The 16,423-nt window shown below is 40.3% G+C and overlaps 1 protein-coding gene across 3 annotated transcripts; it reads left to right on the top strand.

Annotated features, from left to right (window-relative positions):
• Positions 1–5: 5 nt before the first annotated feature.
• LOC138214996 (TBC1 domain family member 20) lies at positions 6–16,026 on the top strand. 3 transcript variants are annotated; one of them, XM_069176905.1, is made up of 12 exons: positions 6–97; positions 1,085–1,287; positions 1,413–1,479; positions 2,139–2,193; positions 3,389–3,519; positions 3,664–3,744; positions 4,379–4,565; positions 4,674–4,775; positions 7,460–7,601; positions 8,472–8,656; positions 9,742–9,851; positions 11,560–16,026. In XM_069176905.1, exons 3-12 carry the CDS (start codon positions 1,416–1,418, stop codon positions 11,739–11,741), a joined length of 1,239 nt encoding a protein of 412 aa, XP_069033006.1. In that variant the 5' UTR covers positions 6–97; positions 1,085–1,287; positions 1,413–1,415; the 3' UTR covers positions 11,742–16,026. The 3 variants fall into 3 exon arrangements, with proteins under 3 accessions (XP_069033006.1, XP_069033005.1, XP_069033008.1); XM_069176904.1 differs by having other exon boundaries at positions 1,400–1,479; XM_069176907.1 differs by lacking the exon at positions 1,085–1,287 and having other exon boundaries at positions 32–97; positions 1,400–1,479.
• The last annotated feature ends 397 nt before the right edge of the window (positions 16,027–16,423 follow it).

Raw genomic sequence — 16,423 nt, 5'->3', positions numbered from 1 at the left:
CCGCTCGTCTCCGGCTGTGTCTGCCTTGCAGCTTCACAACAAGAGCTAAATGAGAGTTTGCAGGGACGCCTTCCTCTGAGCGGTGGTAATAAACAAGGTGCGTTTTGTCATTCGGGTTGCCAGGTCTGTGTTTGCAGCTGACATCCCCCTATCGAGCCGAAGTCCCAATGAATTTCCGGAATAGCGGTCAAATTTCTGAGTTATATGACATATCTATCTATCTATCTATCTATCTATCTATCTATCTATCTATCTATCTATCTATCTATCTATCTATCTATCTATCTATCTATCTATCTATCTATCTATCTATCTATCTATCTATCTATCTATCTATCTATCTGTCTGTCTGTCTGTCTGTCTGTATGTCTATCTATCTATCTATCTATCTATCTATCTATCTATCTATCTATCTATCTATCTATCTATCTATCTATCTATCTATCTATCTATCTGTCTGTCTGTCTGTCTGTATGTCTATCTATCTATCTATCTATCTATCTATCTATCTATCTATCTATCTATCTATCTATCTATCTATCTGTCTGTCTGTCTGTCTGTCTGTCTGTATGTCTATCTATCTATCTATCTATCTATCTATCTATCTATCTATCTATCTATCTATCTATCTATCTATCTATCTATCTATCTATCTATCTATCTATCTATCTATCTATCTATCTATGTCACTGTTGGGATTATGCACCTATGTAAGTATATTTTCACATTTAGGGAGCGTGAAAGAAGTGTACGCCATTTATGCATGAAAGTTGAAGACCACACACAGCATTGTCAATTTAATAACGTTATAATGTTAGTTAGTCTAAATCTTTAAGGGTTGGCTATTCTGTCCCTTGGTTTAAAAAAAAAAGTATAAATGTAAAAACCATAAGGATGACTAATTGTGTCACTTAGAACATTTACAGTCCAAAGTAAACCATGAGGCTCTTTCGGACCGGAGGAACTATTTCACCGTTCATTGTGTTTGTGTGTCCGCAGCGGGGGAACTTTAGCACCTTTTCGTTCCTGAAACTAGGTTTTGTTGGGACTTTTTTTTATTATTATTATTATTTTTTTTTTTTAGCTCCTACCCGTGTCACCATCCAGCTCTCAAATATCAGGACTACAAAACTACAATCAAGTCAGGTTGCGCTGCGAGTTGACGATAAACCAATAGCGTACGTGCAAAGGGGCACGTGTAATTTCTGACCAATCGCAGCGGAGCAGTGTGCTCCGTCCCACGTTGATTCTGTCAGCGACAGCTGTTGCGGAAGCTTCATCGTTGCGGTAGATATATATATATATATATATATATATATATTTTTGTGTGTGATTTTACCTGTTTAGAGACACACCTTTTATTTGTCTATGGCACATTACAAACTTCGTCATTTGGTAGTCTGTCTTTAAAGGGGATGAAAAGACTCAAGAGGAAGAAACAAAACGGAGGAGTTGGGGTGAATGGATCTGCCACGAGAGGTGAGTGGACCTCCAATAGCTTAGCGTTAGTTCTCAAATAAACGTACAGTGGAAATGCATGTAGTCGTATAAAGCTTCTTTGTCCGTTTAATTCGCCCCCCCCGTGCATCATTATTGCATCCAGACAACTAGACACTCATCTGAGCGTTGTTTTCTCAACCTGCATCTGACCGCCCCACCGGCGTGTTGTTTACACGCCTTGATGACAGTCAACTTTCGCTACATTGTTCCTAAATGCTGCCTGCGTGGCGGCCTGTCAGCCAGTCCCGGTTACAGCAGACAGCCAGGCGGAGAGACGGAAACGGTCTTTTTTTTTTTTTTTTTTTTTTTTAATTGGGTGGGTTAGAAGAGAAGTGCTATGACCCAGTTTCTCATCCAACACTTTATTGTAAAACATTATAACTCTCCAGACTCAATGCGTTGCATTTACAGTAACCTTTTGATCAGTCTTTGATTCATTATCGTGGAATTGTTTGCATGAAGATAAACGGATGACTCAAAATAGCAAAAGTCAAGCTTTAAATGTTTAATAAAAACAGTGAACGTTAGTGCAGATGAAAGAAATTGTTCCAGCTGTAGAAACTGTACTGTGAGACATGTTTAATTCACTTTCTTACTCTTCACTCTGTTTTCTTGTCATTTCTGTCTCTTCTTCACAGACACAGATTGTGGGAGGAAACAGAAGCTGACTGAGATCCATCAGGCTTTGATCAGGTTAAAAAAAAAAAAGATTACCAGTCTGTCTGTCTGGCCCACTGAGTCTTTACACACGGGACATATTAGTTAACTGTTATAGACTACTGAGCTATGTTGCTGGTAATGTGACATCCTGATTTGAAGTGCTGATCTACATAGTGTACGTATTGTGTTCTGGTGTTGAAATACAACAGATAAAAGTAGTTCCCTTTGAAACGCCTAAACAGTGAGTGACACTGGGGCTTAAGATTTGCCCAGTGGTTATAATGTCCTCACTCCTTAATAGTTTCCCCTCTCCCCCAAATCTTCATTAAAATACCCAGATTTTTGGAATCTTAAAAAGTTTTCACATTTTCTGTTGTACTAAAGGCTTTCATGAGCAATACAGCTGCACAGCAAAGGGTGCGTTTTCCCAAAAGGGGAAGCCTCCCGCTCTGCTCGTCCAATATGCAGTTCCACATTTAGATGGCCATGCATTTATCCACAGGTGACCTTCATCGCCCGCATGCTAGGATAATTTCACACATGGAAACTACTCAAATGTTCTCCGAGGAATATTGTGACAAGAATTCTGATGAGTTAAGTGTAAGGAGCCACTTGGGACCAGGTGGGAAGTAGTGCAGAAAACGTGATGCAGAAGCAGTCAGATTTAACTGCACAAGAACAAAAGGACAGTTTTGTGAGGTCAACTTGGATATTTGGACAAATTAATGCTGCCGTCAGTGCAGGTGGATGTGGAGAGGATAAAACATTTAACAAATGGATGTATTTCAACTGTCTGGAGAGTAACAATGTTCATTAAACCCCTTAAAACTATGTCTTGATGAGTTGAACGTGTATGTGAAATACAGTCATCAAATTATTTAAGGAATGAGTATGTTATCTAAATAATATTACTTCAATATTTGTAGATAATCCACATTCACATACTGTCTTGTTAAAAGGATTTAATGCCAGCAAAAATGTCATTTAGTGTCATGTCCTGCTTTTGAGGAAAAAAAGGTACATTAGTTCCCGAAAGAATCTTAAAGTGGGTTAATCCTTACAAGTTGAAAATATAATAATATAAGCCATTAACAGTGTTAGTTTCGTTTTTTTAAATGAGAGGTAGGGTTTAAGAACTAGTATACATTTTTTTTTGCAGTGTAAGCATATTTTAAAATAATAAATCACATTGATAATTTGTGTACAATTGTGTCTTTTGAATGGACAGAGATCCAGTGGACATCGAGACCCTGAGGGGAGCAGCAGCCGGTAAAGGAGGACTGCTTACTGACGAACTGAGGAGAAAAGTGTGGCCCAAACTCCTGAACATTAATGTGTATGATCTTCCACATAAACCTGGTTAGTATAACCAAATACAAAAAAATACGGTTGGTGATCGATTGACATTAATATTAACTTTTCAGTGCATTGTACATAATGCTTTGTTTTACTAGTACAAATGATTTGAATGACTAATAACATGCAACATGTCTTTTGTTGTAGGTCGAGATGTGAGGGAGAACCACAAGGACTACAACCAAGTAGTCCTGGATGTCAGGAGGTCCATGAAGCGGTTTCCTAAAGGTGAGTGTGTATGCGTGTTATCTCCAAAGACAAAAGCACAGCTTAGTGTGACATTTATCAAACAACATCAAGTTATCTGGGAAAGTTAAGTAATTAATGAAGTCAGTTAAAGCTTCACCATAAAAGATTTTTATGTTACAAAACATCTGTGCTGTCAGTCAAAAAGAATCGGGATGCAACAGAGAAAAGTATCCTATGTTTTCTACCTGACCGGCTGGATGAAATTCAACCTCAATTTACTGTAAAGTTGACTTGGTAAACTATCACAACTGAAGAAACTGTAAATCTTGAGGAAAAAGCCGGACTCATGACATTCGATTCTTAGTGTGATTGAACACTAAAAAGAAACATTAGGATAATGACTGTCACAGATATTTTGCGTATGTACTGTAATTCTTTGTTTGAGTTGTACATCAAGGAGGTTTAGCTCTGTTTTATACAAATTATTTGCTAGGAAACCCCATTATTAACCCTTTAAATCCCTACAACAGAACCGTCTTGGGGCCCATTAAACGATACGTACAGTTTACAGGCCGAAGTCACTGAACCTGTGTTGAACCTCAGTGAACCAAAAACTTGGAATTTCTTCGACCACTGTTTGTGATAACTGCGCTGTTCCTTTGATGTCTCTCAGGTATGCCAGCCACTGAGCGAGCAGTGCTTCAGGAGCAGCTGATCGACATCATACTAGAGGTTTTGAAACGTAACTCTCAGCTGCACTATTACCAAGGTTACCACGATGTGGCCGTCACTCTGCTGCTGGTAGTTGGGGAGCGGATGGCCATCGCCTTGCTGGACACGCTCTCCAATTTTCACCTCAGGTTATATAATTTTCCCTGCCGAACCAAGTTTTACGTTGTCAGATTTAATCAGGTTAAAATAAGACGTTTAGTTTTTTTTAATTGATCTCTGATCCTCTCTGTCTACAGGGATTTCATGGATCCCACCATGGACAGCACCAAACACATTTTAAACTATCTGATGCCCATATTGGAGCAGGTCGATTTGGAATTACATAACTTCATGATCAGGTAAGAACAAAAAACTGCAGAGATTAAAAGGTATCTGGTGCCGTCACCAGGAGAAGTAACAACCACTAGAGGGCACCACTGTGTTGACGTTTCCCTGTAAGCTTCACAGTCACTGTTTTGTTGTTGGAATTATTGAAAATGCATCAGTAGTGATCTCATTGGGGAGTTCCGGTGTCAGATGGTCCAACAGCTGTTTTAGAGGCCTGTCTGTCCCAACAAGGTGTGAACAACATTTACCTTTATTTGTGAGGTCCTGAAATGAAATCAGCCAAAAAATGATACATGAACCATCTGAAGTTTATTGAAAGACTAATCATGATGCAGCCAGCTACCGGTTAACGATGATGTGCGTGTAGTTCGGACCGGGGCTAGAAATTTTTGCAAGCCAATGATTTGTCCTTTAGAGTATTTTATGTATGCCTACGTGTGTCTGCAGTACCTCTGCTGTCTTGTTGCCTGTTCATAACTGATATTGTCGTAGCATCCTCCAAGTTTTCAAACTACCTGTCTGCTCACATACACACTCATGTAAACACAAAACAACAAGACATTGCACTTGAAGAAAGACGGCAGGATAAACAAAAACCCCACTTCAAAGTTTGGATTGCTCTTTTTAGTGCGCCCTTCCTCTTCCCCTTGTCTGTCCTCTTATCTCTGTCTCCTTTATCCTCTACTCTTTCTCCAGCTCCTCCTTCTTTCTTTCTTTTCTTTCTCTCCCACTTCATATTATCGCTTTGTTCCTCCCATGACACATGCTACTTGCTCTCTGCTCTTTCTGTTTACCCCTCCCCCGGTACATCACTCCCATTGACTTCTATTCATTAGTCTATCCCTTCTTCCAGCACTCATCCCTCAACTTCCCTTCATGTTCCTATCCAATATTTATTAGCAACCTCGGAGAGTTACTAATTTACTTGAGACTCAGTCAAAAATAACTACCTATTTATATCGGCACACAATACGCCAAGGGGATGTATGTGAGGGTAAAAAAAACAACAAATTCTGTGCAGCCAGTTCTTTAGAAATTTGTGGGATCATAAAAAAAATGCTGCAAACTGCAGTGTTCTTGACCCCAGGGTTAAGCCTAATGATTAAAGGCAATGAGCAAGTTTATTCTTGACCTTGAACAGTATTTGTGGCCAAAAACATCTGAACTCAGGTCTACAAAGGCAGGCATAAGCATTTTAAAGGCATTATATTTTCAGTTTGTCTGTCCGTCTGCATTTGTACACCCATCCTACTGTTGTGAACGTGATATCTCAGGAAGCCCTTTCGGGAATTTCTTTAACTTTGTCACAAATGTTTACTTGGACCCGAGTTTTTAGCCACGTGGTGTCAGTGAATGGAGCTGGCGCAAGTGTCGTCACATGACTTGTAGATGTGTATTGATTACTTGATAACAGGCATGCACATGCGGAGACAGGTCTGGACTTTTGTCTGTGTTCAAACGTGATGTTTTGTGTTGGATGTGATCGTTTGACCTCCTCCAAGCTGAAATGATAAAATGATCAGGACCTTTGTGGTGTTTTGTTGAAGTAATAATAATAATAACTTTGTTTATATAGCACCTTTAAAAACAGAGTTTACAAAGTGCTCTACAGAGAAGCAAAGCATAGTCGTACATAACGTCAATACCGGAAAACATTTAAGAAAACAGGAGGCAAAAAAAGACCATACCATTAAGGTAATGAATACAAGAAAACCAAACAAATAACCAAAATGAGCAAATGGAATAGAAAACAAACAAATACATAAATTAATAAAATAAACAAACAAAAACAGGGGAACAAAAGAACTGCATAAAAGGACGTAAAATGACGACGTCACTTAAAAGCAATTCTATAAAAATGTGTTTTAAGAAGTGATTTAAAATAAGTCAATGATTCTGCAAGCCTTATCTCCTCAGGTAGGTCGTTCCAAAGTCGAGGGGCCCTAATGGCAAAAGCACGGTCACCTTTTGATTTAAGTCTGGACTTTGGAACGGCCAGAAGGGCCCCGCCGGAGGATCTAAGGCTGCGAGGTTAGGGTTAAGGGTTAGGATCTAAGGCTGCGAGTTGGCTCATATGGGGCTAACATTTCAATAATGTAGCTTGGGGCCAGACCCAGGCGGGCCTTTAAAAGTGATCAACAAAATCTTAAAATCAATTCTAAAACCAACCGGGAGCCGGTGGAGAGAGGCCAGAACTGGAGTAATGTCTGAAGTGTTGGCGATCATACTGGTGATGCTTCACATTTTACCTATCTGACTTCAGATTGCACATACTTTATATCGGTACCCTTTGCAAGCATACCTTACCATAAAATGATCTCCTGCCGTCCAATAAACAATAGATTTGATTAATTTTGGTACAGTATGAATTACTTGTGAAGAACTTCTCCTTGTGGTGGATCTATGTCAAGCAGGTTTTTAGATTTCAATGCCTTTTATGTGTCTGTAGACTTCAACTTTTTTTGCACCACCTGTCTTGGCCAAAACATGCTTTCAAAAGAACTTAAAATCTGAATGAGGCTTTTCTGATTAAATACAACTTTGATATAAAAAAAATGAGACCCATATTAGTTTGTTTTAAAAAGATTAAAATAAAAGTATTGAAATAAGCTAAAATGGAAACATCAAAGTATTTCTTTCATCATAAGTGGTTCATTTGTGTTTACTTCTTTGAGTGTTTGCCGTTTCTTTGCAGATCGGAGGTCGGAACCATCTTTGCACTTTCCTGGCTCATCACATGGTACGGTCATGTCCTACCAGAGTTCAAACACACCCTGAGACTTTACGACTTCTTCCTGGCCTCTCATCCACTGATGCCCATCTACCTCGCTGCTACGGTAAGAAAGACTCACTCCCTACAGGAAACGAGCGAGAGCCAAAGGCATTGTTTTGTCAGTAATCCAGGACACATGAATACAAGCTGCGACGCACACACTTATACCAACTACAGTGGGGTCACCAGACTAGTTCTTCAGATGCCTCCTCGTGAACAGATGAGAAAGAGAAAGATGGGGGGGGGGGGATTAAAGAGGAAAGAGAAAGGAAAAAGATGAAGACAGCATCAGGAAAAAGAAGAACAAGGAGAGCTGGCTGATGTGAGAGCTTTAATAAGAAAGACACAGAGACAGATTACAAAGGGAAAACATTTGGACTTTTTTCATTTGCTCCTCTCAGGAACAGCCTCTTCTGGCTGCTCACACTTACCACTGGAACATATGTGTGTGTTTGTGGCCATAATATATTTTACGTGTGCATACGCATCCTTTTGTGTTGTATTTGTCTATTTGTATGTGGGGAGTCCTTTTTTTAATTGAAGAGTTCGTGCATTTTGATTAGTGAGAACAAAAGTACAAATTTTGCTTGCTTGCTTGCGCGTGTGCGTGTGTGTGTGTGTGTGTGTGTGTGTGTGTGTGTGCGTGTGTGCGTGTGTGTGTGTGTGTTGGAGGGGGGGGCTGGGCAAAAGGAGAGCTCTGTTTGAAGTGTGTGAAACAACAAAGCAGAATGTAGTTCATGTTTCCTCCAAGGCTGGGTACAGAGCTCAGCATGGGGGTTTAACTCTTCGTCTGCCCATTTCACTGCTGCGCACCAACTGTACCGATCTATTCGCGCTGAAACCAGCTAATGTCCAATATGTAGCGTCTACTTCATGTTTGACCCGAGTGCTCTACTTCAGGGTTCAAACTTGTAAGCGTTGCTCTCTTCCTCAGATTGTGTTGCACAGAGAGAAGGAGGTGAAGCAGACAGAGTGTGACATGGCCATGGTCCACCACCTCCTCTCTCGCATCCCCCAGGATCTCCCATATGAGCTCCTGATCGGCCAGGCCCAGGACCTGTTTGACCAGTACCCTCCGTCACTGCTGGCCAAGCGGGCAGCGCTGCAATCTCGCAAGAGGTGAGGGGACGACAGTTGAAATTATAATGCTTAATTAAGTAATACTACTTAATAAACGCAGTAATGATTGATACTCAGTGAACACTTGACTTCAGGCTACAGCCTCAAATAAATGTGTTTGAATTAAAAAAAAAAAAAAAAAAAAAAAAAAAAAAAAATTATTTTAAAAGGACTCAAACCACATCAAAATGTTGTACGCTGCACCTTTACGCACCGGTCTAATTCACATGAAACTCAACCAGTAAGTTGGCTGTCCAGTCCAAAACCCAAAGATATTCAATTTACAGTAATAAAACAGAAAAAGGCTGCAAAAACTCGCATTAAGGAAGCTAGAAACACAATTATATTAAACATGTTTTGCTTAATAAATGACTTAAATGATTAATCTGTCATAAAACAGTATTGTCTTCTTAGCAAACATAACTGTAATACAAAAGTTTAACATGTAAAGGTACTTTGAGGTGGGGTATTTTGACTGGAGGTAGTGTGATGTAATTCCTTCAGTAACCAAGAGGAGATGCTCTAAAAGCACATCCTGACTCCATCATCCAGTGGTGCTGCAAACACACACAGGCCATTGAGTGTGTGTGTGTGTGTGTGTGTGTGTGTGTGTGTGTGTGTGTGTGTGTGTGTGTGTGTGTGTGTCACCATCTGTGTGACCATTTTCCCCCATTTTTCTTATTATTGAGGAGTAAAATGTTAGAGACATGACTTCTCTCTGTGTATATCCACAGCCATCAGTCTCTCTCTCTCTGTCGCTGTCAGTGACCTTCAGTGGGGCCTGCAGTCATTGCTTAGGGCAGGAAGTGACACAAGGCCTTCACTGACACACTGAAAGATACTAACGTCCCACAATACATTACACCCATAGTCTTCTATACACAAGAGCTACTGACTTAGCACTTCTCTCAAATTATCTTCCACTTTCTGCCTCACCTGTCTTTATCCATCACTTTGCCCATCAGTCCATCTTTTCATGTCACCTCAGTTGCTCCACGCTTCACCTTAGACCCTGACTCTCCTCTCCTTCTTCACCGACTAACTCTGCCTCTTCATCCCTCGCTTCCTCCGCTTTCTTTCTTCAGCCTGTCCATCAGCACCTTCCAGGCGTTTCAGCTCTCCACCCTCCACCAGAGGCCAGACTCTGTTCTCCAGCGCCTCACCAAGGCCCATGGCTCCACCACCCCCAGACACGGTAAAACTAGTCACTGTAATCTTATTACTGACTCTGAAGAAGGACTCCACACATACAGACAGTAGATACACACTTGTAAATGAGTAAAAGTAAAAGTGAATTTTTGTTGCTTACTCTTTGAAGTTGGCAAACATGAATATCGTCAGAGAAATTGTTAAAAAATAAATAAATAAGACATTCCTACACAACCAAAATCGTTAGATGGATCCTCGGTTTCTCGCATGTTTGGTGCTCTTCATAGGAACACATCTCTTTAAAACAAGGCAACAGTAAATATGTCATCCCCCGCAAACGCTGTCCCCCTTTGGGCCAATCAATAACAACTAAACAAATGTTGTAGCGCCCCCATTAGACCAATCAAGTGCAGATTTAAATATGCCAGAACAGAACAAAGAGCTGCATTATCCCCATAGGCTTTGTGAGATTCTGATCAGCAGCATCTAACATATTGTCTGTGATGTACAGGCAATCAAAAAAATTTTGTAGCATTTCCCTCAGGCCAAACAATGCAATACTTAAACTGATGCTCACAATTCCCTTTAGTTTCATCAAAATTCAATTAGGAGCAAGATGAAGTGCATAACGGACAGACAGTGGCAAACAATGAATTACAATCAACAAGCTTAACAGACAACGATTTCAGATCCATTTCTGAAACAATTTATGACCAGAATTCAGTGTGTTCCCATCCTGTAAATACCTCTCGGTTTTTATTTAATGTTAAACTTGTCAACATGTAGTTTTACAAAATAATTCTAACTCAAGGAGACTTTTTTCACTCACATTTGGTGGAAATCTCTGGAAAAAATGTGGCCACACCCATCAATGATGTGTTGGGTGTAATTACAGGTTTTAAAACACTTGAAAGAGATGATAGTGTAAAACTGATTTTTATATCAGTACTACATAACTTTTTAAAGCAACGTGACCTGTTGAATTGTCTCAGCTCTGGCTTTGCTTGGCTGAATTGAGTTGCTTTAATTTTGTCAAAATGTCTGTCCCACCTGCTGCTCAAAATATGTGATTCCCTCAGTGCCCATAATACATATCAGTTTTAACAGAAATCAGTGATCTTATAAATTCATTGCCACCATTTAAACACAGACGAACACAACTTAAATACAAAAACTATTGCAGTCTAAATGCAGCTCTGCTATAAACATTAATGAAGGTTACAATTTTCAGTTTTTGCTGTTTTTAAGATTTGTGTTGGTTCAATTTCACGGCCATTTTGGAAGCCGTAGTTTGTTTATTTATACAGAGAGGTGAATTTAATATTTAGTCTCCCCTCACTGATATAAACATGTCTCTCAGTAAGCCTCCAAAATGACCTTAAAGTTGAACCAACAACTCTCTAAAACAGCTTCAAGAACATCTGACCATTATAACTTTTGTAAATACGTCCTAATTATTGCACACTGCATGCAACTATAGGTAATTAATGTGAGTATACTATTCAGCAAAGCTCACAAAGCCCGTATTGGTTATTTTATGTTCAATGTATTGTGATATGTTGTCCGCTTCCTGTCTCTGCTCCTGGTGTTGTGACATTCCTTCATCCCCTTTTGGTTTTCAATTTTTACTACAAAATGCAGCTTAATTCTGCTTCGGTTCAACCATGAGCACATTGAATCCTCTTGACCCGACCGGGTTTGTGCTCCTTGCAGTCTGACCCCCCCCCCCCCTCCTCCTTGTTCTGTGCTCGTAGCCTCTGGACACACAGACCTGGGAGCAGCTTTGTCTGGGGACCGAAGCCAGCTGTGGGGGAAGGGGAACAGGATGGTAAAGATGGCAGTGTGGGGGCTGTCGGCGACGCTCGGGGCGGCCGTGTTCGCTGTGGCTCAGACTGCCATGGACTGGGGCCCCGACGTGTTACTTCAACTGTTCTGACGCGGTAGTGGGATACAAACCGTTCGACGCTGACGCACGGCGACAGCCGACACGCATCTGCGCTCACTGTGGATCAACAATATACCAACACGCAAACACAAACGGAGACTTTGAAGACTTGAAGCTCGTCTCTCCTGCCGAGATGGCGGAGAAAAAAGCAGGAGGAGTTATCTTGGTGCCAAACAGGTTGTTGCTACTCAACTGCAATGAACATATGTTATGTACTAGTCAGCCTCAGGATATGTGTGCATGTGTGTGAGAGGGTGTCCGTATGTGGATGGATTACTGGACAGGCCTTCCCGTGAACAGTTCCAGAGGCCCAAAGGGGTCATTTCACATCAATTCGGGCACATTTCTTTTTGGAAAGTCGGTCCTCGACGGCAAATACAGGGAAGAAAAAAAAAAAAAAAAAATGGCACGGAGACCCAAAAAGCAAAACGACAACAAAGAGAACACAAAATAATCACAGGGACACAAAATGACATCATAGAGACATAAAACAATCACAAAGAGACATAAAACAATCACAAAGAGACACAAAACAATCACAAAGAGACACAAAACAATCACAAAGAGACACAAAACAATCACAAAGAGACAGCATGTTCACAGACAGACAACAAACCACCGTAAATAAAATGCAGAACTATCACATTGTTGTCGAAAATGACGACAAAACAATTCATGGTTTTCCGGCGTTCTGTTGTCTCTTGCAGTCTGAGGGAGTCGCTCCTGTGTAGAAGAGGCCTATGCATGTCTTCGCCCAGAGGCCCATTATCTCAGAATCCGTCCATGCATGTGAGACACTAACACGTTCTGCTCTCTCAGGCTGTTGCTCACTTGTTACTATTGTCGTACCATCCTGCACGCGTCTCTGTTTCTTGTCAGCTGATTATTTTGCTGATAGCTTGTTTTTAAGACTGCCACGCTTGTTTCGTGCATTCCAGTTGAAAGTGTTTTTCGGTGCGCTTGTTGTATCAGCAGCCATATCTGAGAGCCAAAAGTGCCCGTAGCCAGCGCGATGACACATGACTACAAATTATTAAAGAGCGGCGTTTTCTGCTGAAAGCTTCCAGTTGTGAGCGAAGAAGGAGAAGTGGGTATGAGAAAGGGTGAGCGATGGAGGGAGAGATTTTTGCCTGTGAGCGTTGTATTAATTGCTTTTACTCCAGGTGTCAGCGAGTTACATTTACAGTAAGTCGACACACAAGGCGAGCTGTTGCCGCCCCAAAATGTGAACGTTGCACTCGGTTAACACGCAGCTCACAATGCGAGCAGTGGGGCTTTTGTAAGATGCAGGAGGTTTTTGAAATCCGTATTTTTAAATGTATTTCTTTTCGTTTTCTGTAGAGGTCCACCACCGCTGAACGAATATGGGGAAGACACCGGTACTTTTACATTCTTAAAATATTTAGCAGGTTTGCGCCAACATCCACCCCGAAGAGCCGTCAACAGCGCTACAGTGCACGGACTCCCCTACATCATATTTGGCTTTAGCATTTTACAGCTTAAAAAAGGATTTTACAGCTGCCTTTTGTTGGTCAAGCTGAGTCGTTAATTTAACTCGTAAGATAGAAGACGTGATATTTTTTTTCTTAGGTAGCCGAAGGAGTTGTCAACCATACTGTAGATATTGTTGGACCGAACATAATCACAGAGTTTCATAACGTAAATATTAATAATACAGGCTGTTTCCACCTGAGGTACACACATATGCAGGGAGGAGGGCGTCCTCCAAACAGCAATGCATGCTGTGTGTCGACTTATACTCTGAAATATTTATCAGCTTTTACTAGCATGTAGTTAAGTCGCTGCTTCTGTTAACACAAGTCGGCTGGAGTCCCTCCTCCCCCCTTTTTTTCCTGGCTTTTTTTTTTTTTTTTTTACTTCTGTTGCGCTGCAGCATATAAATTCCACCTTACAGTCTGTCGTGTACAGTAGTAAATGTATTAAAGACACTTTTGTTGCCTCAGGCATGTGTTGCAAATCGGCATTTTGATTGGTGATAATCAGTTAGTCATTTTATTGGCCAGTCGATAAATCAATTAACAGCCTGTAACTCGTCGGCCGGCCGGCATGCCAGTTAGGATTCAGACACGGAGGCAGATAGTAACATGTGCCGGCCGTTTAAACGGCCTGTGCCTTTTCGGCTTGTCCAATGCAGTTAAAGCGGGTGTGAGTGTGTGAGTGTGTGTGTGTGTGTGTGTGTGTGTGTTTTAGTGATTGAGAGAGAACATTTTTTAGTTTTAGTGACAGGCCAGTTTATTTTTCTCTTTTCTTAAACTATTTGGGCATCTCCTGTGTTTTTATTTATTCAATGTGGTGCCGAGTGCCTCCTTATTAACTGTCAACAGTCAAAATATTCATATTAACAGCAACAATCTGATTGGTTATTTATTCAAATATTGTATTAAAAATCAATTGGATTGTATAAATACAACTTTTAATACAACTGAATAAATGGAACAGTAAACATTATTGTTAGAGTTTGCAACGAGCTGCAATCTGGGGGTTTAAATTCTATCTTTGAACGTTAGGTGGTTATTTTGTTTATAAAATACTGTATCTGGCAATTTATTATATATCAGACGTTGAAGGTATAGTTTGAAACGCACTAAATTATTTTTATGCTGAGAGTTAAATGAAAAGATACTAATCTCCTGTCTGGCAAATGTGAAGCAGCATTCAGTTACTGGTTAGCTTAGCTTAGCATGAAACAGGAAACGGGGGTGAAGAGCTGGCCTGGCTCTGTCCAGAGGTAACAAATCTGCTTTCCAGTTCTAAAGCTCACAGATTAACATGCTGTATCTCCTTTGTTTAATTCTTATAAAAAAATTTTTTTAAAAAAAGTGCAGATACAACAAGTTGTAGTTTTACTAAATGTTTTGAACTGCTTATTTGCTATGCGGATTCATCGGAAGACTGTGGGAAGTTAGTCGGCTTTGGCAAAAAATTAAAGTGGTGTCAGTTATCTCATCTATGGTAACTATTTCATTGAATCCTTGAACCATGTGTCAGCTCACTTCTCCGATTAAAATAATAAATAAATGGAATTGCAAAAGGAACATTTATTGGTGCATTGTTGGCCTTCTGCAGGAAAGTTTGTTACCATTGGCTGTATTTCTTTGTGTATATTTGAGCTTCCACGATGCTTTGATTCATGTTTGACTGATATAAGAGTTACAACAAGAAAGTATATTTTAGTGTTTTTTGCTTATTCATAATTGTCTGCCTGACATTAATATTCATAGAAAAACCTTTTGACCAGCGCCTTTGATGCTACTGTGTAATTGTATTTATGCCATATAGTGAAGAGACACACACACACACACACACACACACACAGATTCAAGGAGAGTCTGGTGGTGTTGCCAGATCCTAAAGAGGATTTAATTCCTGCCCCTGGCTCTTGGCGTGCTGAAGCACTTTCTCCTCGTATTTTTTTTTTTTTTTTTTTCTCACAATCACTTTCAACTCCAACAACACCTACACTAGCACCTGCCCAGGTCTCTGTCTGGCACATGCCTTAAAAAAATATTATTACTTGGTCTGAGGGCAACCAATCAGGATGCAAATGAAAGACAAACGATGCCGAAGATGTTTCTGGAGTTTCTGGGCTACAGGGCCATTTCAAATTCATAAATAAGCTCCATTTAATCGTATTATTTCAAGAGAAGTAAACACAGAAAATAGAAGCTGCATAATTTCATTTCACAGCAGTGCAATGATTTACCTTCATTGATCAGCTTTCTTGAAAATAGTTAAAATATTTCACAAGTTAATCATTTTTCATGCCCCACTTTTAATGATTTGTTTTAGTTGTTGTTTTTTTTTCATCTCCCTTGAGGTCATAACTTACATCTACAAATACTTTGAGGCTGTTTTGCACACACCTATTACAGCCAAAACAAAATCCCGTAGATAATTCATTAAAAAAAAGATTGACCACATATGATTTGTTTTTACGTTGATTATGAAACAAGTGATACATTTCTGAAAATCAGTAAATGCACAACAAAAACAACAGCAAAACAAAAACAAATAAATAACAGAAAAACAAAAGAAGCATTTCATGCCAGATTTTGAATTTACTGTGGTGTGATTAAAGAGCAGGAAGTTGAGCTTGCAGTGAACTGCTCTGTCCTGCCATCATTGGAAAGATTAATGAGAAAATAATTGCAATCTTAATGCATGTAGAACAGTTTCAAGAATCCAGCTGCGTTGTTTGTGTCTGTAAACTTCTAAAGAATAAATGAGGGATTTTCTTGTCTTCCTTTCATACTCATTTTCTCTCTCTGAACTGTACAGCTGTTGTCTTTTCATAGCCTCTGCTAAACTGGCCTCCTTGGAGAAATGAGGTCAGACGTGCATGTGCCTGTGCGTATGTGTGTGTGTTTGGGGAGAGAACAAGGCTGCGCATCTGTCCGTCTGACCCCCAGGGAGACGACCAGAGATTGAAAAGCGGGGGGCAAATCAGAGACATGAGGTGAGGCAGAAAGGCGAGGGTTAAGGAGAAGCGAGGGATGAGACGAAGGGAAGATTTATACTGTAAAACAAGACATCTGGTGGACGTGTTTGAGGGAACGGAGAGGTAACCGAGGTCCTCCAGAATGTGTATCTAAGCACGATCCCTTGAGGATTTCTAATGAGCTGAAGTAGAGGTGAGTGTGGGTCCGAGCAGA

Source organism: Embiotoca jacksoni, unplaced genomic scaffold (genome assembly GCF_022577435.1).
Source record: "Embiotoca jacksoni isolate LCO1_2020_lvr unplaced genomic scaffold, fEmbJac1.0.p SCAF_7, whole genome shotgun sequence".
Classification (NCBI taxonomy): domain Eukaryota; kingdom Metazoa; phylum Chordata; class Actinopteri; family Embiotocidae; genus Embiotoca; species Embiotoca jacksoni.
This window is presented reverse-complemented; position numbering and strand designations above follow the sequence as displayed.

What these genes read in the sequence shown, in the direction of transcription:
- LOC138214996 (XM_069176905.1), top strand. Translation starts at nt 1,416, where the DNA reads ATGAAAAGACTCAAGAGGAAGAAACAAAACGGAGGAGTTGGGGTGAAT. An exon ending in CATGAAGCGGTTTCCTAAAG is followed by an intron (nt 3,745 to 4,378) that starts GTGAGTGTGTAT and finishes GATGTCTCTCAG; the next exon opens with GTATGCCAGCCACTGAGCGA. An exon ending in CTCTCCAATTTTCACCTCAG is followed by an intron (nt 4,566 to 4,673) that starts GTTATATAATTT and finishes CTCTGTCTACAG; the next exon opens with GGATTTCATGGATCCCACCA.